The sequence below is a fragment of the Apus apus genome, chromosome 10 (assembly GCF_020740795.1).
Source record: "Apus apus isolate bApuApu2 chromosome 10, bApuApu2.pri.cur, whole genome shotgun sequence".
Taxonomy (NCBI): Eukaryota; Metazoa; Chordata; class Aves; order Apodiformes; family Apodidae; genus Apus; species Apus apus.
Genome location: NC_067291.1, coordinates 3469746 through 3496939, shown reverse-complemented (window position 1 = coordinate 3496939; position 27194 = coordinate 3469746). Strand labels below are relative to the sequence as shown.

At 39.6% G+C, this 27194-nt stretch overlaps 1 protein-coding gene across 8 annotated transcripts in view; it reads left to right on the top strand.

Annotated features, from left to right (window-relative positions):
• Positions 1-27194, top strand: part of TMEM266 (transmembrane protein 266) — a 100284-nt gene that overhangs the window by 29782 nt on the left and 43308 nt on the right. For 6 of the 8 annotated variants that reach the window (XM_051628638.1, XM_051628636.1, XM_051628637.1 and 3 more), the window contains 4 exons: positions 7857-8010; positions 8702-8807; positions 10984-11172; positions 22396-22550. In XM_051628638.1, coding sequence (XP_051484598.1) covers positions 8794-8807; positions 10984-11172; positions 22396-22550 — 358 coding nt within the window. In that variant the 5' untranslated portion in view covers positions 7857-8010; positions 8702-8793. Of the gene's footprint in view, positions 1-344; positions 515-6808; positions 7553-7856; positions 8011-8701; positions 8808-10983; positions 11173-22395; positions 22551-27194 lie in introns of those variants that run through there. The other 2 variants (XM_051628639.1, XM_051628640.1) reach the window with 2 other exon arrangements.

Here is a 27194-nt window from a genome sequence, read left to right as displayed (position 1 = left end):
AATTTATAATTTTTTTAGTTTTTTGGGGCTAGCATAGCAGTATGGGTCCCTTGCATAACCGTTGCTTGAAAACATCCTTTTATCTAATCAGTGTATTAGAACCTCCTTATTGGATATGGGTCATGGGACTTCAAGTACTAAATAAGATGCTGCGAAAATAGAGCTGTGGATGGTGGCAGGGTGGCTGCCACATTGGCTCACACAGTAGTGGCCAAAGTTTTACTGTCTGTATGTGCCCAAAAGAAAGAGACAGAGTGCCCAAAACTTGTTCTGATGGATGCTTAGGAACAACAGCACAGAAAACTGAAGGACAAAGTTTTCTTCTGTGGGCCAGTGTGGCTGGATTTTCCTGTTTTCCTTATTGTCTTTTGTTTTAAAGAAAACAGTGTCTAAACAAAGCTTTTTCAAATACATCTGCATTACATATTCCCTGGACTCAACTCCACAGTCACGGAGGGTTTCATAAACTTGTCCAATATGCTGCATTTCTCCAGCAGACACTGTCATGTGTGAGGTAAGTGTTCACAGAGAATTACTGTATCCTATTTATTAAATGTTTCATCTCATCACTGTTTTCAGATGTAGAGATACAACTATATTTAAAGAGCAGCCTAGGAAAACAGCTGAATATAAATATATGTGCTGTTTGTTCCCATTTTGCTATGATTTGTAAGTATTGTGGCTTGTTCCCTTACCTACGCAGTTCACAGCAGACACTCTCGGTGGCCTCCAGCATACACTGCGTATGTGTATCTCCTCTGTGATGTTGTCTTACAGACTTTAATTAGAAGTGAGGGGGGGAAAGTGCAGGCTTGGCTATTAAATGTGGAGATTACTGGCCAATTGACATGGCTGCATTAGGCTTAGCCTGCTTACTCACAGCTTGGACCGAGTCCCTCACCATCAGTATTTTGTGGTGGAAATCTGGCCTATAGTATGTCGTGAGTGCCTTCTATCATCTGATGTGGGAGCCAGAGTCATACAGGTAAATGCACTACTGTATATTAAGATAATTACTATCTGTATGCTGCATACTATGATACAGCAGTTAAATCTTGCATTTTAGGCTCCCAGTGGTCAGGAAAGGTTTTCCCAGCCAGGAACAACACAACTGTTGTGTCTGCATGTGCTCTGTGAAATAGCGCTTCTCTGACGTACCAGACAGGATGTGAATTCAAGAATTTTATTAGCTGTCCGATCTTGCAGAGCGAAGTTTATTATGTATGCAACACCAGGGTGAAATAATGCAGCTATTTGTAAATTTGCAATCAAACTAACTGGGCTATTTGTTTCCAAAAGCTAAACTACAAAGCATAGCACATTGTTCTCTTCCCAAACAGTATTTCACATCAGTGAGGTAATTATTATACACTTGACCTTCTGATACACAATAAAGTCATAAATTAATACAAATGTATTGCATTTTGCCTGGAATGTTGTCCATAGTACTTATTAGGAATGATAGAACATAGATATTTCTCAAAAATGTATGTATAGTATAGATGGTTCTTATAATGAAATCTTTACTTCCAGGTGCTGATTTTGACTTGTCTAATAGCTTGATTGGATTTAGTACCAGTCTACTTGGCTTTGTTTTGATTCTGTACTGCTGATTGATCTAAAGAACCTTATTCTCAGTGTCTTGCTTATATGGGAGTATAATATTTATGGGCCTCAAAGAGACATAGTAGATAAAATGCATTGAAATCCTGAGCTCCAAGAGAAGAAATGAATGCCAGGGATTTCTCATGAGGTTTTCTCTGTACTTTCCCTCATTTATACTATAGTGTTGTGAATCTTTTCTGTTTTGGTTGATATTAGCTCCCCTAGAAAATTGAGAATACTTAAAAATTTTCTACAGCTGTTTCAATTCAGAATCTATTAGGCCTAAGCTTCTAAAGAAAATAAAAATTAATACCTTGAGGAAGTCTTGAGACTGAAGTGTAATGGCTGAAAGGCAATCCTCAAGTTATTTAATCTAAGGATATGGGCAATTATTTGAGCTTGTGTTTATTGGAAGGTTAACCTTCAAGTAAGATGAGCAGCAAACATCGTGGGTGAAAATTAAAAGGTAGTGAGTTTGAGCCATTTTCATGGCAAACGGGATGACTGTAGTACTTTGACACTACTGAGACAGTGTGCCCTCAGACAGTTTGACAGTGTCATCCCCCTGATTTGAGATGCACATTGTACTGAAGAAGAGGACACCTGCCAGGTGTCTATGTAGAACTAAAACCATCCATTCTAGCATGTTGAAAACTGTATATTATTTTTTCTTTAAATTCTAAAGAGTGTGAAAACAAAAGACATAGCTGCAGGTCTCTGGTTAGTCGATTTTCACTGCAGTTCCCAAGAATGAGAAAAAGAGAACTGGAAGCAAAATCCAAGAGTTGACTCTTGACAGACACAGTCAAACCCAACTCCTTTGAAATTGAATTGGTACTTGATTTGCTTCCAGTATTAACAATTTGGCTTAATATGACTCAGCAAGGGTATTGACATGCCCAGACATTTAAAATGCAGAAATTGAGTGTTGTTAGCCAAGCTCATATAAACTCAACTTTGTTTGGGTTTCAGACTTAATATTTTGACATTTAATACAAGGGAGATTAGAGTTGTTTGGTTTGTTATTTTTTTTTTTGAGAACCAGAATTTGTGGCGCAAAAAAATCTTTTTGGGTTGAGGGGAATTGCCTGTGTTATGAAATTTGTCCAAATGATTTTCTAGCCATGTGCTGGCTGAACCCAGAGCCATTTAGTTTCCCAGACTAGAAAAAAAAAATATTTTCAGTCCAGTGGAGCTGTTGATGCCAGCTTGTTCCTACCAGCACGTGCAGTGGCACATCACAAAAGTTAACTAATACTGAGCTATGCAACTGCAAGCACAGAAGCAGAATCAACACAGCATCCTGCTGGAGCTATTAATCTAAGCCCATGTTAGTATCTTTGTGCTGGACTGTAAAGAGAGGTCATCTCACTAGGAGCCATGTCTGGATGAAGTGTTGCTGCTTTGTATATGTAGATATAACCTTAGTTGTCCTCAAATGAAAGTACCATCTTCAGCAGTTGGAGCCATCAGCAGAGCAGGAGAGGTTGAGATATGCAGTGAAATTGTGTGAACTGGCAGCCTTGTGCCCAATGCTCATGTGAAAACACCAAGCATGCTTTTCTGGTTTCCCTTCTTAAGCAGGCTTGGACTTTCAAGACCAGCCAAATCCCTATAGGGACCTTTTAAATGTGATTGCTCTCTTTTGTTCATTCTCTGGACTCAGAAGTGTGTGTTTTTTTCTTCACTTTAACCACATGGGGAAACTATAGAGAACAACTGTTGGGATCACCTATTTATTACAGCTAAATGGGGGCAATTTATAAAGGCAAGCTTGGAGAGTTACTCCAGAGGAAGAGATCAAATGAGTAATCTTCTTGCTGAACAAATAGCATGTTCTTCATTAAGGAGCTAGGAGCAAACTTAGTACTCGAGTAGCCTTGATGGTTACTCAGTTCTTCCAGATTTCTGAGATGCCATATTGCTCCTGTTATTTGCCATAGAATGTTCAAAGTTTGGCACTCAGTTCAGATAAGTACCTTTTCTTTGCCCTGTGACATCTGCAGAATTAGCTATGTTGTGGATTGCTGCAGTACCTGCTAGACATGTGCCCTTTCTGTGGAATGGTGGTGGTGTGTCAGAAGAAGTGAATTTCAGCAGTGCCAGTGTGCACTGCCGAGGGAGCTGCACAGGGCAGCACTGTTAAATGTTGATAGCACATTGACAAAGGAGTGTGTACACGTCATAGGACACTGTTTGTAAACCTGCTACATAGCCCCTGCCCTCTCTCTGAAGTTTCTAGGTGAAGAGATAAGAGAGAAGGAGCATGAGTGGAGACTTTCGAGATCCCAAACAGAGCAGTTCCATTTCTTTCCATCTGGGAGTGCCGTGTGCTGCACACCTGCAAGCCCCTTTGAAGAGGGTTGGTTTGACTGGGCTTTCCTGGAACTTTGTGCTGGCCTGGTCCTCCTCTTAAGGTTTTCTTCCAGCTACAGTTATTTGTCTTGTAGCCCAAATTTGGATTACTGAGCAGTTTAAGATTCACCCAGTGATCATGAGGCATTTACGGAGATTATTGCAATTGTGCATAAGATAATTTTTCTCGTTTTTGGCCTGCTTAAACTTCTTTCTAGAAAGTGTGAGCTACATTTTAAAATAACGAGTCAGTCTTTAGTTACATGATTACATGCTCTCTTTTCTGCAGTGTTCTGCTTAATTTCAGCACACAGGATGGTCCCACAAGGGGATAGAATTATGGCTGCATGAGCAAGTTCAAATCTGCCATTTCCTAATTTCTGAATGCCTGATTTTTTCCAATCTAAATACCTTTCCTGTGATGAAGGGTATTTTCCTTCTTTTATTGCAACGTACTTTAAAACTGTAGATCACTCAATAAAAAAGATGCAAAATTCCATGTCTCTTCTTCCTTGAAATAAAAAACTCTATCAACTGTACCTCTTTCCTTTTCTTGATACTGCATGAGAATGTTAAAGACATTAATGGAATGGGGAATTTGCAGTGTTAAAATAATATGTATTAATTGTATTTGACTTGTTAAGGAAGTGAATTTGCTGTTTGTTTTCTGCATGGTATCTCTGCATTCATAGTCTTTTGACAAACTCAATTGTTTTTTAAAACAAATAAAGCATTCCTTATCCCCCTCTACAGAGCCATATAAACAAATACTTTGTCAAACTCTTGTCTTAAATAAAAGTGGGGTTAGGGAGGGTCAGTTTATTAAAAAGAAATTTTAAAATTTTTATCACAATGAACCTGTTCACCCATTAAGGGAAACAAAGAAAAAGCACTTTTGTTCAGCCAGAAGTGAAGCAAGAAAGTGTTTGACCTCTCCTGCAGGAGATTTTCAGGGTGTCCCCTTCAGAAGTTCAAGTTGCTGAATTTCTGAAGGAAACGGTTTTGACATACGTGACCAAGAAAACTTTATAAATGTACGTGTGTGGAGCTGGTTAAAACTTCCACAGAAAGGTTGAAATAAAAACAGTTGTTAGAATTGTCATGTTGTGATCCTGGAGAGACCAGTTACAGTTCTTGGGGAAATGAGTGACCACATCATGTTCATGGTGATCCTTAGGGTGATATCAGTGGTGTTAAGCATGAAAGAAATATGGCTAGTCTAATTCACAAGACCTAAATATAGCAACCCCTAAATCACACTTCCCCTTTCCCTTGGAAAGCTTCTGGGGTGATGTCTGCGTAGGTGTTTCCCTTCTAGTTCAAATTATTCTGTCTTTCCCATTCTGTTTGAATAGCTCTGTGACCTCCTTAGGATTGTCCAGTAGGAACCTTAATAGCCATCATTTGCATTTGAACTTTAGATGGTATAAGAATTTTAATTTCTAGAGTGAAATAAGAATATAACTTTTTTTGCACAAAGGAACAGAGTTCCATTTCCTGATGTGTACTGGATGCAGAATAAAAAGCTCCAACGTGGCACAGAAAGAGGAAAAACCCACAGAGGAGCCATTTTCATTTCACCCCTTTAAGCACTTTGGGTGCTTATTCTAGTTGAGTATTGCCAATGGTAAAGGCTCAACACATCATCTCTGATGAGTATTTCTGATCTTAAGTATCTGTCCCCTGTGCTGTTTGTTTCTGTGGCTATGCCCACAGTGCACTGCCCTTCCCTCTTAGTTCTGCTGACATAACTATTTTTGGAGCTGTACTGTGACCTGTATCAAGAAAACAATACTTTTTTTTTTTCCTGTTAAAAAAAAGTGCAGGAAAAGGAAAATGTTGTTGTTGATTGAAATGCTTGATCAGTTTCCTGGTCCAGCTCACGGTAATGGCACGTGTGCAGGTGCATGGCTATGGTATGGGCAGAGGAAGGAGCAGAAGCTGAGCAAGAATACCTACAAACCTGCATTGCAGCAAACAGCAGTTTCTTCAAAGTTTGTCCTGTTGCATTTGCTGTGAATGCAAACTGAGGCTGTCTAGGTGTCTGAGCTGCTGTTGGAGGGGTGTGTGGGAGAGCTTCAGTTAGAAGAACATGTCAGAATTTGGTTTGGTAGCTACTTGGCTACATTTAGTGTCTGTATTTTGTACAGGAGCTTACAGCTTCATGATAATTCTCCTTAGAACGTGAGCAAATACAACAGACAGCTCTTGAACCTTTTGGTTTTGACTTCAGCTCAGCTAAACAGGGTGTGAATTAGTAGAGACTTTGGTGCAAAAGGCTTAAACCATCTTTCTACTCCCTTCCTCTAGTTGGGCCCGTTGATGCTAAAAGTCATGGTTTTCTTGTGCAAGTGGAGTAAAGATTTATTTTTTTTAAGGTTTCTCTTTGGGTTTTATGGTTTGGTTGTTGGTGTTTTTTCTTTTAGCTTAGAGAGTATGTGCAAATAGCAAAAACTCTTGTAAGTGCTACTCTTCAACACATGCTTTTCAAAGTGTTTTAGGCTTTGTGTTGTTTAGGCTGGGCTTTTATCTCCTTATTAGCAACCTGCAGCTGAGGTGTGGTGACTGACAATAGATGATTCATCTAAACATTAACAAATTAACTCAGGCAGGATGTGATCTGGACAAGGGCAGCGTCATGAACCTTTGCACAATTACAGCGCATGACCCCACTTCTCAACTTGTGTGATTCTGAGCATAACCCATGAACTGTGCAGCAGTTGCCTACCAGTGCCTCTGCAAAGGAGGGGGTGAAGGAAAGGGTAAAGCTTTGAGGAACATGGACACGTATAATGCATGTGCAGATAACAGAGGAAAGCTGAAGGGCTTGTAAGGCAAGTGCAGCACTTGTAAGCTCTTTGAAGGTCTTGCCTCAGAAAGAGCTCAGTGAACTGGGTGAAACTTCCTTCCTCCTCTTACAGATGGGTGAAGCTGAGTCAGCTTTGCTGAGGTTTGAACTGTGATCCTGCACATTTTAAGCTTCAAAGCTTGCACTAGAAACTTTTTAGGATAATTCTTTGTAGTATCTCCTTTTCAAAACTAATTTGTTTAACTAGGGAAACTGCTCCTTTAACAGCCATCTCACCTTGAAAACACACCACAGAACGAATAGGATTGCTGAACTCTCACTAAATGGGCATTGCTCTTACTTACATGGCAACTCAGCATGTCCTGTGTACTGTCTGGTCTCAAAAAAACCCAGCCCTGGAACTGTTAACTGATTCCCTTCAATGAGGCAGTGAGACATGAAGCTTTTTTGTTTACTGAGCACTGAGTGGGATCAGTGTGGAAAGGGCTGCATGGAAAATTTACACTCTGAGATGGCGGATGGAATTCCCAAAGGTTGCCCTCTGTTCCTGTATGTTGATGGGGAGGAGAGCCATATAATTGCTTTTTCCTACACTATCCTGTAGGAATGCAAGCAAGAGGTAAGTGCAGAAGAATGAAATCTCCCTGTTGTTCCTTGTTGCCTTTAAACACCATTCAGTTGCACAGAAATTTTCACTGGAAGTTGTTAGTGCTCCCATTATGGTTTCTTTTTTTAGGGAAGTTTTGAACATAACAGAAAGATGAGGTGGAATAGATGGAAAGAGTAAGTTTCTGCAAAATATCAGTGCATGTTAAGAAATTTCTGTTACTTTCATAAAGCCTAGAAGGAAGCAGAAATCATACTAATCCCTTTAGGATATAGATATCCACAGCCTACTGCATGTGTTTGGAAGGTTTCAGTTGTGCTGCCCTCTTACTGTTCATATTAACTGCTTGTCTTTTTAATTCATTAAATCAGCTAATACATTAGTGATCTGCACCAGAAATTACTCACTGTTTGCCACTTTTTCTCTCAGGAAGGCTTCATGGAGTCCTTTGGAGACTTGACTCTCTCTGTCTCCTTTCAGGTGTCTCTCCACGTTACTCGTCTGACCTTCCCAAGCGCCTTATGTCATGGTAATGATCCCTTCAGCTACGAGTTGGACTCTGCTCTCTGGGGAGCCACCAGAGCTATCAGAAGAACTTGCTGCCCGGCCACGAGTTGCTCCTTTGGTCCTGGTGGTGAGCAAACTTTGTCTGTAGAGCTGCAAGCTCCAGTAAGAGGGAGCAGGTGTTATCGGTGTTGCCACTGGTCAGATCTGGTTGAGTTGTTAGAACAAAAGTCTGTATGAATGTGAACATATGTCCAGCTTAAAAAAAAACAAGAGACTGAGTCTGTATTCTGGAGAGGTAAATATTTCATGTTTATGTTCTATGTGTTGCTGGCCCTGCTGTTATGACTTGAGTTCCCTCAAAATGTTGAGATTAATCTAAAAATAGTAATTTTTAAAACTCTAGCTGTAGCTTTTTGTCATTGTTTTGTTTTCTAAACTTCCTTTGGGATGGAGGTTGTGAATATTATCACTGTATTGTCTCTCAAATAAAAGGTGAATTGCTTACTGTGTTAAGAAATTCCCATATCCACATCTGTCGTCAGAGGCCGGTTTCCAAAAGTTTTATTCCCATTTCTTAAATTGACTATATCCCCATTTACCTTTGATTCTCCAGGCCTGCAAATGCAGGCATAGCAGGATTCTGAGTTTCCTCAGTCTCACAAGAGAGGTGCAGACTACCTCATGCCTTTACCATTTGAAAAAGAATCATGGGGGAAATTAAATTATTAGACAAACATGGAACATGACAACAAACATCACTGGAGCCCTTTGGGGTTCTTTTGGCTGTGTTTTAGATAACTGTGTTTTGGTTCTCACAGAGACCTAATCTTGGGAGGCTAGAACTTCTGTGCAGAGCAGCTGGAATTAGTTAAAAGCTGGAACCACTGCTGATTCGGTTGCATCCTTCAACATGACCAATCCTCAGTAAGTACCATGTGAGGATAGTTATAACTTACTTTAAATAGAAGGGAACAGGTTCCTATTTGTAGGAAAATGGTGTGGCATCAGGAGGGTTCTATCAGTTTTACTGGAAGGAAAAGTTGATATTTTGAGAAGGAGTAGTAGGATTTGGTGAGTTGTCTGACAAGTGTGACTGAGCAGAAAAAATGTGAGTGCTGTGTGTCTGGTGTGTAAATAACAGGTGGTAGTTGAAAGCTAGTATGTCATACTATTTTCTGATCCACTTGCCTTTTTTCTGCCACCAAACCTGTCCGAAAGCTGTTGCCAGCACTAGTCTGTTAGTTTGTTTTTCTTTTCAGTCAAATCAGACAATGTCTGTCTTAAGAATACAGAAGGTAAATACTGTTGGGAGAGGGAACTCTGCACCAACGCATTTCCCTTTTCCTTTATAATACACCAAAATTGAATTGTTGTATGCTCTTTCACCCCAAACTGAGCCAGCTTGGACTTGTCAAGGTAACTGTCCAGAGGATCACACCAAGGATAAAAATCAAAGAAAGAAAATTCTTGCTAAAATTAGCTCCTCCCTCTGCACTTCTGATTTCAGACTGTTTACAGAGGAATACAGTTCTGTTGGAAATGAAAGAATTTCATTGGTTTCCATTATGAGGTAGACAAAGAATAAAATAAAACAAACCTTTAAGTTGTTTTAATAGTGCTTCCTCTTACCTCTACATTCTGCCATAGTATGACACAGCTGCAACTTTTCCCTGCCAGATACTTGAGATATAACAGCACTTTTTCTGATTTTTAAAATTACTTTCTTGTGTAGTACTGACAGCACTTAGCTGCTTTCAATTTAGGAATCATGTTTTCCATCCAAAGGGTAAGTCTAATGGTGAGGCTCTGAGCAATAATCTTTATCTCTTTCAAACAGAATTTTAGTTTCTTCACCCACATACTTAGACTTACAAGATATATGAGTTAAGAACTCTTTTAAATTATTCATTTTTTTCCTAACCTGATCTGTTATTCAGGTTGCTTGAATAGCTGGAAAATTTTAGTAAGTTCCTTTAAAACAGAATCACCAATGCAACTTTTGCAGTCAAATAGCAGAGGAAAGTTGGGTGCTAAACACTTCTCTGCTATATCCCTAAGGAAAAAGAGTAACGTCTCACCTGCTATTGAAAAGTTCTGAGCCTGAGATTTCTTCAGGTGGTCACTAGCTCCCCTGGATGAAAGCTAGAGAATTTTATGCTTGAACCTGCTCTGAATCAAATGCAGCAAGTGGCTTACACTGGGTACTGCAAAGGATCAATCCCTGCTGCAACTTGACGTGCAGGCTCTCCTACAATGAAGTCATCCTTTGCATGCACTAGATAATACGCTGACTGACAAAGCTTGGGTTTCTAGATAAAGAGTATCTTGTTATAAATGTGGAAGACATGCATAGTTAGACTCTGGTTTTACCTGCATGAAGTTCACATTAATGTTAGTGGGGTGGAAGACAAATATGTGTTCACATTTAGAAGCTGTGTGTGAGGATAGTTCAGATAATCTGCATAGAGGAGTCTGTAGTTCTTCTGAGTCCTTGTTTTCCCTTCAGAATTATTTGAACTAACTTGTAACAGAGTGATACTTTCCAACCAAATGAAACAAAGTCACCATTCATCAAAACTATTTGAATATTGATCCGTGGTGGAAGAGAGGTCAAACCGTATCCATCAACAGTTAATTTTTATACAAAGATTAATTAGCTTAGCTTTTTGTTGCTCACTGATCTAACTTGGAAAGCAGTGAGGTTTTAGTTGGCATAGTTATATGCCTTCTTTCTCTTTTGCATAACTATTTTGCTTTTGGGTTCATGCATTGTTTCCATATTTCTTTGTTTGTAACACATCCATTTATATTTAGTGATTTTGAAGCAGATTCCACAGAGTGAAATACTGTTCTCCGTTGTCTGGGAGGTTTATGTTGATTTCAGTGGGTTCTATGAAAGCCAAGTCTGGAAAGATTTGGTCTGTCCCCTCACTGAGGTCACCTCTCTCAAGGACCTTGCAAAGGCTTTTTAAGTTGCTGTCTTTTTAGGATTCAGTGGAGTTCTCTAACTTGTTTTTACTTGCTTATTTATTAATATTTGGTTTATATACATGTATGTGTGTAGAGAGAGAGTTTTTTATTTTGCTCATTATGTTTTCAGGCCTACAATAGAAGGTGGTGTTTCAGAAGTTGAGATAATTTCACAGCAAGTAGAAGAAGAGACCAAAAGCATTGCTCCTGTACCGCTTGTTAATTTTGCTTATCGAGATCTACCTTTAGCTACACTTGATGTGTCTGTGGCTGGATCCCAGCTTTTGTCGAATTTGGATGAGGAGTACCAAAGGGAAGGGTAAGTACAAACAACAGAATTTTGGTTTATAGTTTTAGGTTATAGAAATTGCATAGCCTGTAAAAAAATAAAACCTTGAGCTGGAGGAGTACAGCCAGTTGTCCTCAAACTCTTTTTACAACTATTGTCTAGGGATGGAAGTGACTTTTTGTTAATATTACTAATTTGTGCTGGTTTGGGGCTGTTTATAACTTTAAGTGATCCATAGCTGCTATTTGGCCATAGTCTGGAAGCCTTCTCTCAGGGGAAACTAGACCAAGCATCTAGCCTGTCAGATAAGCCGAGTAACCTGGTGAAAGCTCTTTGTGGAAGGTGTTTCAGGAGGGTTTCAGGGTAATAGGGGATTGTCGAATGTGATTCTTGTGCATAGTTGTAAATGTTCTGGCTTGAGAGATAATGACTCAGTACTGCTGATTCCTGAACAGATTGTGTACTTTCCACAGAATAATTTCAATTCTGTAGTTTGCTTATGTGAGAACATAATCTTTGATAATATAAATGTATAGTACTCCTGTTTCACAGACGAGCTATTTCAGTTTTATTGGAATAAAAGACCATAACATTTTCCCAAACATAATCCAGTGTCAGATTATATACCATTGCTGTCCTTCAGGACATTAGAAGTTATCCTTCTGCCTGGTTCAGGCTTGAAGTGGCTGTAGGTAGACTGCTATACTCAATTTTTTATTAAAGATTCAGGTCAACTGGAGAGAATCCAGAGAGAAGGCAGTGAGAATGATTAGAGGCTCAGAAAACCTGCCATGGAGTACTGATTAAAATAACTGTGTTTCACATAGAGAGCAGGCTTTTAGGGGAGCTTACGAGAGACTTCAGTGAGGAAGAGACCAGTCTGTTACTGAGCTCTGTGGTGTTTTGGACAAGAAGTAAAAGGCTTGAATTGCAGCAAAGCCGAGAATAATGTGAGGGCAGCGAAGTGCTAGGGCAGATTATTGGTGTATGGGGAGGAAGGGCAAAGAGTTACAATTGCTAGATGTCTTTAAGAAGACACATTTGTCAGGAATGATAACACTGTAATTTAACATCCCTTGGGACAGATTAGGTGAGCACTTGCACGTGGTCCCTCTGATGCTGTGATTACTGTTCCACTTTGTGTTGCACTAAATGTGTATGTACTCCACTGTCAATAAGATCCATCTAAAATCACAGTAAGCCATATAGGGCTCTCATTGATTAAGACATTATAAACCTGTATATAATCCTTTATTTATTAACAGCTGAACATGTTTTAACTTGTACTCAGGGATCAGCAGAGACCTGCTTGATCTCTGTTCAGCAGGTATTCAGTAGGGCAGTCAGGAAGCAGTATGTGAGGAAGGCTCTTGCCTTTAATTTCTTTCCAAATTGTACTTCATGAGACATCTCCAGAAAGTTGTTACTACAAACAAGGGGAAATACATTTCAAGTAGGTTATATAAGGATGGTACAACTGTAACATAAAATGCCCTGTATAGCAAAAGAGGCACTTGAAAATTAATTTTGAGTACACAGGTGTAACCCTCAGGCTGTTTTGGTGCTGAGTAAATACCAGTTTAGTTCAAATGCACATTTTTATATATTTTTATGATCTGAAACTCAATTCTTTACTGTGCCAAAGTGCACAGGTCTATTATTGTAACCATATGAGCAGCTGTTATGGCTTGAGGGGGCCCTGGCTAGTTTCGTGATATCAGCGTGAGGGCCTAGAGAGAAGATGTTAAGGACCCTGAGGTATCCCAGGAGCAGAACAGAGAGGGGTCAGGTTTCCCTCCCATTTCCTGCCATACACCTTAAAAGCCAGGAGGGCAGGAAAGTCCACCTCTTCCTGCTCCCTTCTTCCTTACTGCTTTGCTGCTCTCAGAGGTCTTGGAGAGAGGATCCCACTTTGTCATCAGCTCACCACATGCTCTACAGGATCCAAATCCACTGAGTGTTGGGAAGAGCCCATGGACCCTTTTCCCAAGTCTGCTTTGCCATGAGGGACTTTTGGACACTTGTATCAGCAACGCTGGAAATAAATTTTGTATATGTTAGTATATTTTTCATTATTATCACACATGTTATTATGCCTTCCCTGTTCCAGTTTTAACTTCCTACCTTTAAGTCTCTCTTCCTTATTCCCCTTTTATCTTGAGGGTGGAGGAGAGTAACAGAGACCAGTTCTGTTCTCTGGGTTTTGGTTCACCATGACCACTAAACCAAGACAACAGCTTTGCAGTCTTAAGCAGAGCTGAGCTCAAGAAGCCCAGCAACAGAAGTAAAATACTATCCCTGTATCACCTCCTGACTTGGTTGGGAATATGTCTGGTTTTGTGAACATGGTGTAATTCCTTTCTCATGGTCTTGTTTGATGTGATTGGCTTCTGCCTGAGTGAGAAGGGTATAGGGTGGGTCAGATCAGTTTGGTACAGGAAACAACAGCTACATCTCCCTCATGTGTGAAGAGAGTGATGTGTGAAGGGCAGCACAGGAGGTGGCAGAAAATGTCTTAAGTCCTTGTAGTTTCTGTCAGCATCTGTATTTGTAACTGTGAAGCTCTGTTACTCCAGTGCTTCAATACAGGTTGCAGGTGGAGAAAGCAGAAGATATGTCAGAGCACTAACAAGTTATGTAGGACTCAGCCTCCACTCCGTGGCAGTCTGCCTTTGTCACAGATTCCGAGTGTTACCTTCTCTATACTTTTCCCTGAGAAGTTCTTCGAAGGTGCCAACCTGTATGATCTGCCTATATTCTGTATGGCTCTGTTCTGGATCTGTAGCTGATGTAGGCAAGCTGTAATTGTTCAAACTGCAAGGCTCTGCAGCAGGAAGGTGTGGCACATCCCTATGCTTGGAAAATGCTGGTTTGTTGTGACAAGCTGCATCTGTCCATGACCTGGTGGTTTCAACATCATTGTCCACAATCCCTAGTTCCTGATGTGAGTTTTCACACTTGATCACTAGTAGGTCTCCATCTCCATGTACAGAGCAACAAGAGAGACATCAGACTAGAGATGAATAAGTGGGCAATAAAGGAGTCTTCTGAGTTAATTTAACCCCAAGGCTTTCCTTAACCATTTCTTCTTTAAGGCCAGAAGGTGTCCAGGATCCAAGCACAAGTGCAAATTTAACCTGGTTGCTAACTAGGGGAGCTTTTTGTTTTGTCTGAGAGAATGTTTCTCTCAAGAAACCCAGTATTAATAGGCAACCAGGAACAGGTGGATCATAGCTCAACCCTCTTCATGTGCCTGGAAATTCTCAGATAGCATCAGACTAGCTACCACTCCCACGAGAAATTAAAAAGAAGGAAAAGCAAAAAAGAAAGGAAAATCAGTGTCTGTCTTTTTCAGGCCATATGTGAACTGACATTTCCATGGCTTTAAAGATACTGGAATAAAAATCTTTTGTGCAGTTTGATGGGTCTTTGCTCTAGCATATCAAATGCTCATGGCAGTCAGTTCCCATCTGCCAGTGTTGTTGAAGGAATTTTGTGGACAGTTTGAGCTGTTTTTGTCAGAAATTTAGTTTATAATGCTGATCTCTGTGCTAAGCAACAAAGACAGGACTGCAGATTAGACAGTGTATTAAGCCTGTCCCTGAAGTAAACCTGTAGGTAGTGAGTGAGTAATCAGGCAAGAAAAACCTTTCTACTCTCTCAAAAACCCCCACAAAATCTGTTGTCTTCTAATGTGTGTTGAGCAAATATCCTTTTCCCTCTGTAGACTCCTTAAACAGGGAAAGTATAAATATTTACATGGTAGAAGTCAGTAAAGTTGGATGGAATCTGCATTGAGAATATTCTCACTCATTATAAAACATGGGAGGGCTGGCATTGCCTTCTTTGCTCTGAAGAGAAGAGAGGTGCCTGAGATCTCCACATGTGGGACAGGAGGGATTCTGGCCTCTGGTTTCCTTCCTAGCTGCAGTGAGGCTGATGTGTCTGGTGGCCTTACTCTTCAGAAAATGGACATTTTCTGATAAATGCCAACAATATGTAACTAAAACATCTTGAGTGTAGCAATCTCTATTTATAAAGGTATATCTCTTCCACCCTGTGTAGCACTGAAGAAATAGTAGCTTGGTTCTCAGAACCAGTATGTTCATTACTTATTAGCCCTGCTAACCTGCCCTGCAGTTAACCTGTTAGAATCACCCTCAGATTTCACTGCTGAGCACTGAACTCCAATGCTGCAGAAATGAGTGAGCCATAAGCTTGAGATGTGAGAAATAAACTCACTCAAAAAACGTGCCTTGGATGCCAAGGTGAACACGTCGTGTACACTTCTAACATACATGTAACTGGTTAGGTGATACTCTTACACAAGAAGCAACAGCAAAATTGCCAGTTTTCTTTGTGTCTGTAAATCTATTGAAGAGGCTGTGTCTGTGTCGAACTTGGTTTCCATAAAAAGAATATGTAAAACTTTCTTTGAGGAGACTAATCACCCAGAAAGCTAGGGAGATTAAAAAATGCTAACATTAGCTCTAAAGTACCACTGTTAATTTCTTTTTTGCAATCAATTATTATTTTTTTCAGAAAAATCCTTTCTCCTATTTATTTTATCAATGACCAATAAATAGTTGGAAAATTGACAACATGTAGAAGGTGGTACATCTGTGTTAAAAACAAGCAGAGGTAGAGGAAAGTTCTCCTTCCTGCATGTGTCTTCAGTTCTGATTAGGAGGTCTCATATAAAAGAATTGACAGGCAGTTGCACAACAGGCTGTATTTTTGTGTGTGAGAATATACAGTTAGGCAGTGAGCCTGTTTCTCAGTAAAGCACCATGTTTAATGCAGGTGGGAAGCAAGGGGAGAGAGATACACCAACTTTAAATAATTTACTTTAGATTGCAGCTCATTAATTTTTATATGTTAAATTTGAAAAATGAAGGTGCTTCCAAATACTGTGTTTTTACATCAATAGCTGTAAAAGTTGGGAGTTCATACACTTAATGAGACTCTCTTGACATTAGGTGTAATCATTTATGATCATCTGTTCATTGCCTTAGATTTTTTAGGTCACAGCGAGAAAGTGCATTAAACAGTAGGAATATCTGAAAAAGAAAGGATGGGTTAGAGAGAGAGAGAGAGAGAAAAAGGAAGATAAAACTGAACAGAGGACAGAGATTCAGAAGTTAATACAGGAAAGAGTCATGAGCTTTTCATTTTACACTGGTTGCAGGCTTTCACTCATGAATGTATTCACCCATCCTAGGAGGAAAGGAGGTCTTCAGTCTCTCTTCTGTAGTTCCACCAAATGGATGCCATTATTTCTGATTTTCATACTTAATCTTGCAGTTTTTATTTTTATCTCTTTGAGTTACTGTGTTTTCTACAAAGCTTAAGGGTGCTTTAAGTAAAAGAACTTGAACGAACCAACTTCTCACATTTCTCTTGTTTTCTGCTTTTCTTGTCTTTGTCTGGCAGCATAACTAAAAAACGGTCCCTTTTCTGAAGTTCTGTGCCCCTCATGCAGATCCTGGAGCACATGATGTTGATACGTGGTGAATAATGAGGTCCAAGCTCGAGATAAAAGTGCAAACGTTTTGGAGGGCAGAACTATTTCATGTAGTTAGCAAGCTCCTTGTATTTACAAAAGTGATTTAAAATTTATTTTTAGCTGCCAGCCACAGTTGAGTCAAGAAAGATGGTGCAAAATCTGAACAGAAAAATACAGTGAATGAGACTGTAGTGCTGATTTGTTCTTTGTGCAGTATTCTGTCACTGCTACTCTCTGTGCTGTGGTCCAAAAATAAGACCTGCACTGCAGCAGAAAATGAGCATTCAGCACAACAGAACCTGTGAGGTGACCTGCTCTTTACTAGAGAATACTTTGAGCTATGTTGCAGGGATGTTTAGTGATTTAGAAACTCATTTTTCTCTACTGATCCTTTTTACAGTTCATTTTTGTAAATACTGTTTTACAGAACAGCTCGTTATGGTGTTTATCCTAGTACCTAAATCTTTTGAGTGTGTCCCTCTCATGTCTTTTATCAGTAACACCTATTGGTAGAGGAAGCATTACTGTAAGTAAAAGAATTAATTACATTTTTACTTTAGTGATTTTCGGACTTTCATGGTTTGTAAATCTTTATTTATTTTTCCAACAGAACTTGCTTTTCCTAGGTACATTCTGTGGGCAGATGTAGTGTGTAGTAGATGTAGCCCACAGACCGCTGTTTGCAAAGCACTTCTGCTGGACAGTGGAAATTACATGGGTCTAATTTGTCTGGCTTAACACTCCAATTAGTTGTCTAAGCTGGAGAAGATACGGCTTGGTGCATAAATTGAAAGATGGATAAGCAATATGTTGTGGCTTAATAATATACCAGATAATTGCAAACGGTGTGATACTGAATCACAAACTGCTTTGGGTTGGAAGGGACCTTAAAGATATAGTTCCAACTCCCCTGCATGGGCAGGGACACCTCCCACTAGACCAGGTTGCTCAAAGCCCCATCCAACCTGCCCTTGAACACTTCCAGGGATGGGACTTCCACAACTTCCCTGGGCAACCTGTTCCAGTGTCTCACCACCCTCACACTAAAGAACTTCTCCCTAATATCTAACCTAAATCTCCCCTCTTCCAGTTTTAATCCCCTTGTCCTCTCCCTCCCTGCCCTTGTCCCAAGCCCCTCCTCAGCTTTCCTGGAGCCCCTTCAGGCACTGGAAGGTGCTCTAAGGTCTCCCTGGAGCCTTCTCTTCTCCAGGCTGAACACCCCAATTCTCTCAGCCTGTCTCCAGAGCAGAGCTGCTCCAGCCCTTGGAGCATCTACATGGCCTCCTCTGGACTCACTTCACCAAATCCATGTCCTATATACAACCATAAAGAAAGCAGAAATTATCCTAGAAAGTATAAAGTACTTCAGATAGAGCTGGGAAGCATTTGTGGTTAAATCTACTCCAAAATATTATGTACCACTCTAATTTTCTATATTCATATGCAGAAGGGACCACTAGGACAGTGGTAGAAAGCATCAGCTTTACAAAAGCATGGGGTTTGATTAAATTAAATGAGGGGATGCTATTGCTGTGTATCAGTGCATCATGGACAAAATGCCAGCAAAGGAAAAGAGCTAATCAAGCTAAAGAACAGTATTGGCACAAGAGCAGTTATGTGTAAACTGGCCATGTGTGAGTTTAGGCAGAAAACTGGGGAAATCTTGCTTGCTTACCATTTGAGCAACAGAGTTTTGTAGCGGTCCTTCAAGAAATGTAATGAGGTTAGAAATAGTAAAACTTTTAGGGGAAAAAACGGATGAGTGTGCTCTCAATAATTGGGCTCCTATAGTTAAACTAAGCTTCTAGAAGTCCAGGAAAGAGGTGTAGAGCTCTAGCTGTTACTTGGAGAAGCTCAAGGCCTCCAGCTGCTCCCTGTAGCCTGCTGTGAGGCTCTGCTGTCTGTTCTGTCTCAGCCAGATTTTGTGTTGTTACTGAGCCTCTTAGTGTTCCTGTCACTTCCTGACCGTGGCCTTTCTGCTTCTTCAGATAGTGATTTGGATTGCATCCATCCTTCTGTTTTCTCATCATAGCCATCTTGTGAGATACAAACACTTGCTGTTTAGCCAGGAAAAACAAACAAAAAAAGGCAGGGTAAGGTATAATGCAGATTTTGGAGTATTTGTTCGCAAAACCAGAAAATAGAAACAGTGACAGCTGTTAACAGCTTGAACAAATTTTTTGTAGTGGTTCCTTACCAAATAAATATGTTAAACCTTTCCCAGTTTTGCCTTATGTTCTTCTTTCCAATCTGTTTATTAACAAAACTAGCAGTGATGATGACAGATTGGTTTTCCACAAAGCCATATGTGAAATTATCTTTAAAAAGAGTTCCCCTGGTAAAATTCCACTAAATATATTTTAATGTCTCATAATGAAAATTCACAGCCCTATGTCACCATCAACCAAGAAATTCCCACGCTAGAACATTTACTTACTTCATCCAGGCATTGTAAGAAAGGTAAATAATATTCCTGTGTAGGGATGGAGTAACTGGGGTACCTAATGAGCCTGTTTGAAGTCTTGCAGTAAAGTTGTCTTAAGTCATACTTCATTTGTGTCCATGTAGTGCATGGCATCCACAGACAATACAGGTCAGGACACTAAAGGAAGTTGTACTTGTTCTCTGAACAAAATATGGAGGTTTGTTTTTTTTTTTCTTTTTTTTTTTTCTTTGTCTGGAGTGAGGGGAAAAATGTGTTTTACTTTATTATGGTTACTGTGTAATCACTTCATAAATTTATGAGCTGTGTAAGTTAACTTTTATTTTGTAGCTGAGTTTCTGACCTAAGCTTTAAACTTAGTGTAGCTTTGCAGTACTGCAAGGGAAGTGGCCAGGATTTGGAAGATAAGTTTAAACCTACACTAGTTCTGGTAGGTATTTGTTTTTCTTAAATACCAGATTTCTTATCTTTTCAATGGATGAGCCTTTACCCATCAGCAGGGAGAGATGCAACTCTGCTGTGACAGGTTACAGGGTTGAAGAAGATGAGGAGATTTGTGTATGGGGAGTCAGTGTGGTTAGCACATCAACAGGTTTATCTAAAATATATTTCTAGTTGGGTTATAGTTCCTTTTGTTATTTATGTCCATCCTTTACAAGAGGTGAGAAGTAAAAAAACCCTCAAAAACCAAGACAACCAAAGGCAAGATCAGGACTCTACTATGCAGGGATGTATGAAGGAATGAGCTAGCTGAGCAGTGCCCTGGAAAGAAACCATCCAGTGCTCCTTTCAGAGCACAATGTGATTGTTAATGTCAGTGGATTAATATCAGAGGACTTGGAGGAGGTCTGGGAAGAGGTCTGCTAAGCAGTGATTTGAAGATGCTGATCAATATTCACAGGACAAGTGTTGAACAAAGGTACCTTGGTGTAATAAATCAAGATACGAAATTGGAGATGGTTTTTCAGTGCTTACATTTAAAATGATTTTGTGTCTTTGAAATCAGTTTATGTATTTTGTGTGTGATATACCAGTGTAAACATGATCTGCACTTGACCTCTGAAGTTGATTGCTTTTCCAATCATAAACTTAGAGTTCCATTCAGAAGCTTTTTGAAGTCAGTGGAATATTAGTACTTCACAGACATAATGATTCCACATTCTTTAGCGTTTTGGAAGTAATGATTAGCTTGAATAATTATTTCTGTGGCTATCAATAATGTGTGCTGAGAATCACAATTGATTTATTCTTACTGGTACATTTGGCGTATTTGAAAATCTCAACTAGGTAGAGCTTCTAAAGGGAGATCCTTAGGCCCTCTACTGATCGTTCTGGGAATAGGAAAGAGGAAAAACTGCCCAGCAATATTAAAACACTGGCAAAATGGGTGTTTTTGGAAGATGGAAGATAAGTTTCTAAGAAAAGAGCAGAACTAAAACCTGTTCTGTTTAAACAGAGTCATTCCCCAACATTATTTTCAGAAAGATCTAAAAAAAACACAACAAACCTGAAAATAACAGTTGCAGTAAAGACAAGTTACTCTGTTTTGAGATGATGTAAGATAAAATCTGTTAAAAGATCAAGTTTGCAAAAATGGCCCTATCCCAATGCCTTTTTTCCTTATGTTTTAAAAATACTTATTTAAAATTCAGTGCATCTTGTATTCAGGCTGGAACCATAAAAAAGTTAAACTAAGGGCAAGTTCCTGATTGTAACACTTGTCAAATCTTCGTTGAAGTTTTAAGAGCCAGCTGAGGATGCCTTTTACGGTCAGGTAATCAGGCAATCTGAGTACAAGTATTTTGTTGATATGCTTAATTCTGAGGAGCTGCTTGAAAGTGTCAAGTCTCTGAGCACTGCTTAACATTACTTTCTCCCTCATTTTTGAGTGTGGGTATGTCACGGAATGTTTTGTGATGTTTTTCCAAGTACTTGATTATAACAGGAGTTACTGACTGTAGAGCTGATTATTTGGAATTTATCGGTATCCTTATACGTTCTCGTATACCATTGATTTCTGGGTATTGATACGTTGGTTCAGACAGTGTGGGGTTGGTGCACCACACTTCTGTCTGCCTGCAGCTTCTTCAACCCTGGTTAATACATCATGTCAGCTCTTTATTAGTCAATGTGTATTTACAGCAGTTTGAAAACATAGATTGTCAGGCAAGCAACAGCACTTTCAGAGGTGGACCAGGACAGGAACATTACCAATCAGTATGATGAGAAATGATACAATACTGCATCAAAGTGAAACTGTGGGGGAGTTTTAGGAGAACAGGCTATCAGGATGGGCTTTATATTTTTTAAGTCCATGCTGCTGTTACTCCTTTTACAAACATTAAAAAAAAAAAAAATAAAAAAAAATTAACCAGCCACTTCCAAGTGTGTATTGACATTAGCACGAATCTAGTACAACATTTACTGATTCATCAGCTTCTTTACAGAATTCTGGTCCTCATAGCCTCCTTGCAGCTTCCTTCATCCTGCCTAAACCTTCTTTTTCCTGCAAAACAAGGTGACCTCATCTAAACTAGGTTTGGGAGCAGCTGCTGGCCTATGCTGCCCCTAAAACTGTGCTACCCCAAGCTCTGGGAAAGTCTTTTTTGGCCTGGTCCAGAAACAGATGGGTGAGAGTCAGACAAATAGACAAGCTAGACAGCCTTGGCTGATTGCTTTGCACTTTGCCAGGCTGCATATGTTTGCTTGTACAGGTGTAGCTGTGCAGTCACTGAGTTTACTCCAGTGCTTTCCAGATCCCTGTTGCTCTTTTCTGTGATGTCATGAACTGATGGTTGCAAAGGAAATTTGGCAGCTCTTGTTTGATTTGTCTCATACTAGAATAGGGATAAAGGTGCACGACCATGAAATTCAATAGCAGAGAAATTCTTAAACATCATTAGCTTCTACCCTAGTAGCAGAGTCCTGCTGTGTCTTGGTACAGTGACACGCAGCATGTATGTTAAAATATAAACACAGGAAAAACAGTAAGACAGGAAGAAAGTCGAAAAATATGTATGATGACTAGGGTTGTCTTACTCAGTGCATTGGGAAGCACTTGAACACCAATATGCTCCAGAGGGTTGGAGAGACACACAAGATCCCCAGAGTGAAGATTTTGTGAAGTGTTTCTCTTGGTAAAGAAACCAATGAAAGTCAGTTTTGCACATTATTGCTGAGTGTATCCATAATAGCAGAACTTGTCATTTTGAGTTCACTGCTCTGTAGCTCTCTTCCTTTTTCACTTCTTATTTTCTTTTCTTTTTTTCTTTTCTTGTTTTTCCTCTTAATTTTATTTCCTTAGATCTAACTGGCTAAAACCATGCTGTGGGAGACGAGCAGCTGTGTGGCAGGTATTTTTGCTCAGTGCAAGTCTCAACAGTTTCCTGGTAGCCTGTGTAGTATTGGTGGTGATTCTTCTGACTCTGGAACTCCTAATAGATATAAAGCTTCTCCAGTGTGAGTAGGAGGATTATTTTGTTTTGTTTTTTTACTTTTGATCAAATAAAGGCTTAACTTTGTGGGAAGTTTTGAAGGGGGGAGGATGGTGGAGTTTTTTTTCCTACCATTTAAATTACTACTAGTCTAGGTAAGAAACATGATTTTGTGGAACCCTGGTATAGTGAAGTCAGTCTCTTCCATAGTTTGCTGACCAAATTCCATATAGGAATAATTTTCAAAGAATAAAAGCAAAGTCTACATGCAGAGATCTGCACACAATGTCATTAGTATTTGGAAAGGTCTGCCCTTTACAGCCATACTCTGTATACACAGAAGAAAGGTAATTGTGCATCATTAATCTTTTGGTACTTTTCACAGAAGTGAGGAGCTTACTGGGGTATTTGGTGCTATCACTTAGTGCTAATTCAATTCTACTGAAGTGGATGGGAATTGAAATTATGACTTTCAACTTGTAATGCACTGACATGGTACAGTTTTTCATTCTACTTTGCTTATATGCTGAGACTCAATAACTTAAATGGAATTTTGCTTTATCTGAATTCACTCTACGCAGGTTCCACAGTGGAAATTTTAATGCTGTTGTTTTGTTTCCCAAGTCATCTTTTTTCCCTACTGCTTCTTTCCTCCCTTCCCTTTTTTTTTCCTTTTGAGATACAAAACTGATGTGAACACAAATCCCAGCTACATTTTTCCCTATGCTCAATGTTGAAGAGCAGCATCTAGCATCTCCACAAAGTCTGGGTTATGTTGAAATGGTAATGATGGGATTCAGACAATCTCATAAATGCAAGAATGTGTAGCATGAAAGAGTCATGGTCTGGTGTCTTCTATGGCAACTTCACACTGAGCAAGCAAACTTTTTATTCTGTTAAAATAATTTTATTTTTGTGTTTTATCAATTGATATTAGTGGGGTTAGTTTTCACTGTAAAGATTTAGGTATTTCAATGGCATTAAGGTTACATTAGGGGACTTTATTGAAAATCACAGCTCTCTTATAAAGATAAATTTATAAAGATAAATAAATGACTAAGCTGTCTTTCCATGCTGTTACCCACCAGTGGGCACTGTCTGTCCATACTGCACACACTGTTCTGAACGTGGCCACACCATTACACTTGGTATTTTCTGTAGTCTCTGTTGAGTTACCATTTTGGATGAGGAAGGCCAGAATTTGGACAAGTTTGCTACTTTAAAAAAAACAACAGGAATGGAATGTTCAAGTCCTTAAAAACTGAATGAGGAAGGAGCTTTCAACACTGTGTAGAGGTGCCACGTATTTCTCTTTATGTAGAGAATTGTCACTTCCTGTAGAGACAAAAGAGTTTAAAAATAGTTTCTATTGATTTTCTCTTAGATTTTTTTTATACAGTTTTGGACACTTCTCTGGAGGCACCTGCTTCCTTACCGTTTGTTTTCTGAAGATTCTTCAAAAAAAGCCTTTAATTTAGAGATCATTCCTCCTCTCTATGTCTAGTGCATGTGATACTCTTAAAAGCTCTGCAGCTTACACTTTGTGCATGGCTTCTGGGTGTTTTGTTGAGCAAGGTGGTTTCACAGTTCAGAGGCTGCCCCTGCCTGTAGGGGTTTTCTCAGCACATGAGAAAGGACCCACTGCACTTTGTGTTGCTATTTTGCATTTTAAATAATGCATCAACCCATCAGGCTTTTTGCCTTTGAGTGTCTTCTATATTGTTTTAAGTCAGGTAAAGGCTCTCTTGGTGGGGCTCATGTAAGTACTGCAGTTGCATCGTGAGAGGAATGTGTTTCACTTACCTTAATGTTTCAAAAAGCTATTAGGCTATGCTTTTCAAAAATGTAATTACAGTTTTAAATTATTCCCTATTCTATATGAAATCAACCAGTGCATTAGGATGTGTTGCAGCTGCCTATTTCGTGCATAATAGCGACTACTAATCCACATTATATACTGTAATTACTCAGGAAGCTTCCTTTAAAAAAAAAACACAAAAGAAAACAAAGACCAACAACAGGTGTTTTCTTTGGCTGTGACATTTTGAGAGCATAATTTCCCTCTCTTACTTTTTATGCTGCCTTTGGTTGCACTGTGCACTTTTCCTGTATATGAAATTATTAGTGTCAGTGATGGAGACCACATCTGCAAATGTGTGGAGGTCACACACATGGAAAGGACAGGGAACTTTTACAGGATTTTAACATGAAGTATGTTCACACCAGAATTAGAAACCCCAGAAAGCAGGGGACATTTAATAGGTCTTTTATTTTAGGTCTCTGTCCTATAATGGGCTATTTATTCCTATCTTCAAAATTGTTCTTATACATTAACAAAATAACATCTCAATACCTTGTGATGTTTTGCAAATGCAGAAATAGAGTTATATTAAGCCACTCCATTTCAAAAACAGAGGATAACAGCCTGTTCTGACCCTCACTCCTCATAAGTACAGACCATTCTGTTCCTCCCTTGTCTTTAGTAGTTTGGGGGGAAATCTTTGTTTTGCCTTCCTTCTGCAGTCAGCTACACCAGGTGTGTTGGTAAAAGGCATCAGGCCTTCCTGAGAGCTGTGAAGCTGAAAAGCTCCACTCCTGTCAATTTGGTTGCTGGATCAGGACCCTGTCTCAGGCTCTGCAGAGCTGTGCAAAGAGTGTGCACGTTGCAGTGCAGCACTGCCTCGGGAGGGCGGGTGGCCCAAACCAGCACTTCAGCTGCTGCCTGCTCCTTGCAGAAGCAGTAGTTTGTGTCTGCTGGGGAATCATCATTGAGAACAACATCCACTGAAAGCAAACACTGGTAGTACAAGCTGCTGTAATGGCCAGGATGTGTTCTTCATCCCTCTCCTGCTAGATACACATTTTTAGGACATGTGAAAGGGGGAGATTGGTTGTGTACTGAGCCAGCTTCATGAGTAAAAAGCATCCTGGAATAGCACTCAAACTGAATCCCAGTGATGTATCTGAATCACCACAGAGCAGGGATGAGTACCTCTTGGAGAACACCCTTCTCCTGTTTCATTGCATTTTTGAAAGGGAGTGTTTTGGAAGAGGCAAATACCCAGATTCCGTGTACAGGCTAGTGATTCAGCTCTAGTACAAAAGCTTGCTTGGAAGGCTTTTTCAAATTTACTGTTTTCTAATTGCACACTGTCTGGCAGCAGGTCCAGCACTGTGCTACAGCATCAGAAATTGATTTTCTCTCCAAATTCGTGGCTGCTGTATCTTTCTTGTCCACTAAGGGGCGACTGTAGACTTGTATGTCAGCCGACAGCTGTTTGAAAAATAGGTTTCCATTTCTTGTTCTTTATGTCACCCTACAAAGACAGTGTCTTGGGAAAGTGAAATGTATTTTGCCTAGTCGTTTCACTTTTAAGTAGCTCCTCTGCTCCACCACAGCAAACCCTCTCTCATCAAGTCTCAGATGAACCTCATTTGAGAGTTCCAGTGGCAGCCCATACTAACAGCTTGCTTTTTATTTTCATCTTTTCTACATCCCTTCCCATTTTAATCAGTTTTAATTTTAAAATAAGATTCTTTATTTAGTGCATGTCATACGTGTTCTTGGGACCGAGTTCATTCTGCCACAGTCTCATGACTCTTGGCACATAGTCATTAAACTTTGGTGTTACATGGTAATTCTTTGAAACTGCAAGACTCCACTGACTGTTGTAATCTGTTTGCTGTGGGTATGGTAGACTCACAAATACTCTGAAGTAAAGGTAATTTTTTCTCTTCAGTTCCTTATTCCAAACTTGAGAGCATTTGACCTTCAGAGTAGGAGTTGCCAGCAGTTTGGATATTGGCCCCTTTCAGCTTTCTGCTTGGTTTTGTCAGCAGTGAAGGGAACCTGGATCACAGAATTTCAGTTGAAGAAATTCTCCACAGTTAAGGAGTCCTCCAAATTTGAAGATATTAATTTAAGCCCATAAAGACAACACATATCATAGTTGAATCAAATGAAGGCCTGATACAATGCCAGTGAGTGTCTCTGCAAGGCTTTACTGCTCTGTAAAATCACATTTTAATGAATCAAGATAAATTTTCCTGACTCTTCCTGCCAGTCAGTTCCTGAAAGGACTTTTGTTCAAAGTCATTCTACTTTGAAAGTGGAATAACTACCTCAGAATTTGCATACATGAAGAGTACCTAAATGGGAAGCTGGTGTATAGAATCCAGGGTTTCATAAATTACCATTTTAACTTACCCTTTACAGACTTCTTTTTATGGAGAAGTTTGAAATGAAGTGAAAGTAAGTTATTTTAGTGGTCACTGTCCTTCTGAAGAAGAGTGCTTACAAATGAAATTGTGTGTTTTAACCAGTTACTCACACTGGAACTTCATTTCATTTACTTTTATTTCATTTATTTAATAACTTTCCAGAGAGAGAAACTTGCTTAAAGACAAAGCTGTCCATATGACAACCATGTTTCCTGAAAGTCTGTACAAAAATTGTCACATTATGTTTGTTGTACAGATAAGAACTGCTGATGCTTCACAAACTCCTGCAAATTAATATATTAAGATTTGATCTTACTAACAGTTACATTGGTTCTTCCTCTTGCCTCTTGCACTATGTTTTTCCTAGAGTCAATCTTGACTCTGAGAGGAAAGGGATCCTGAGCCAGTCATGTCTGTTCATGGCACATCTGGAGAGCTGTACAACAGT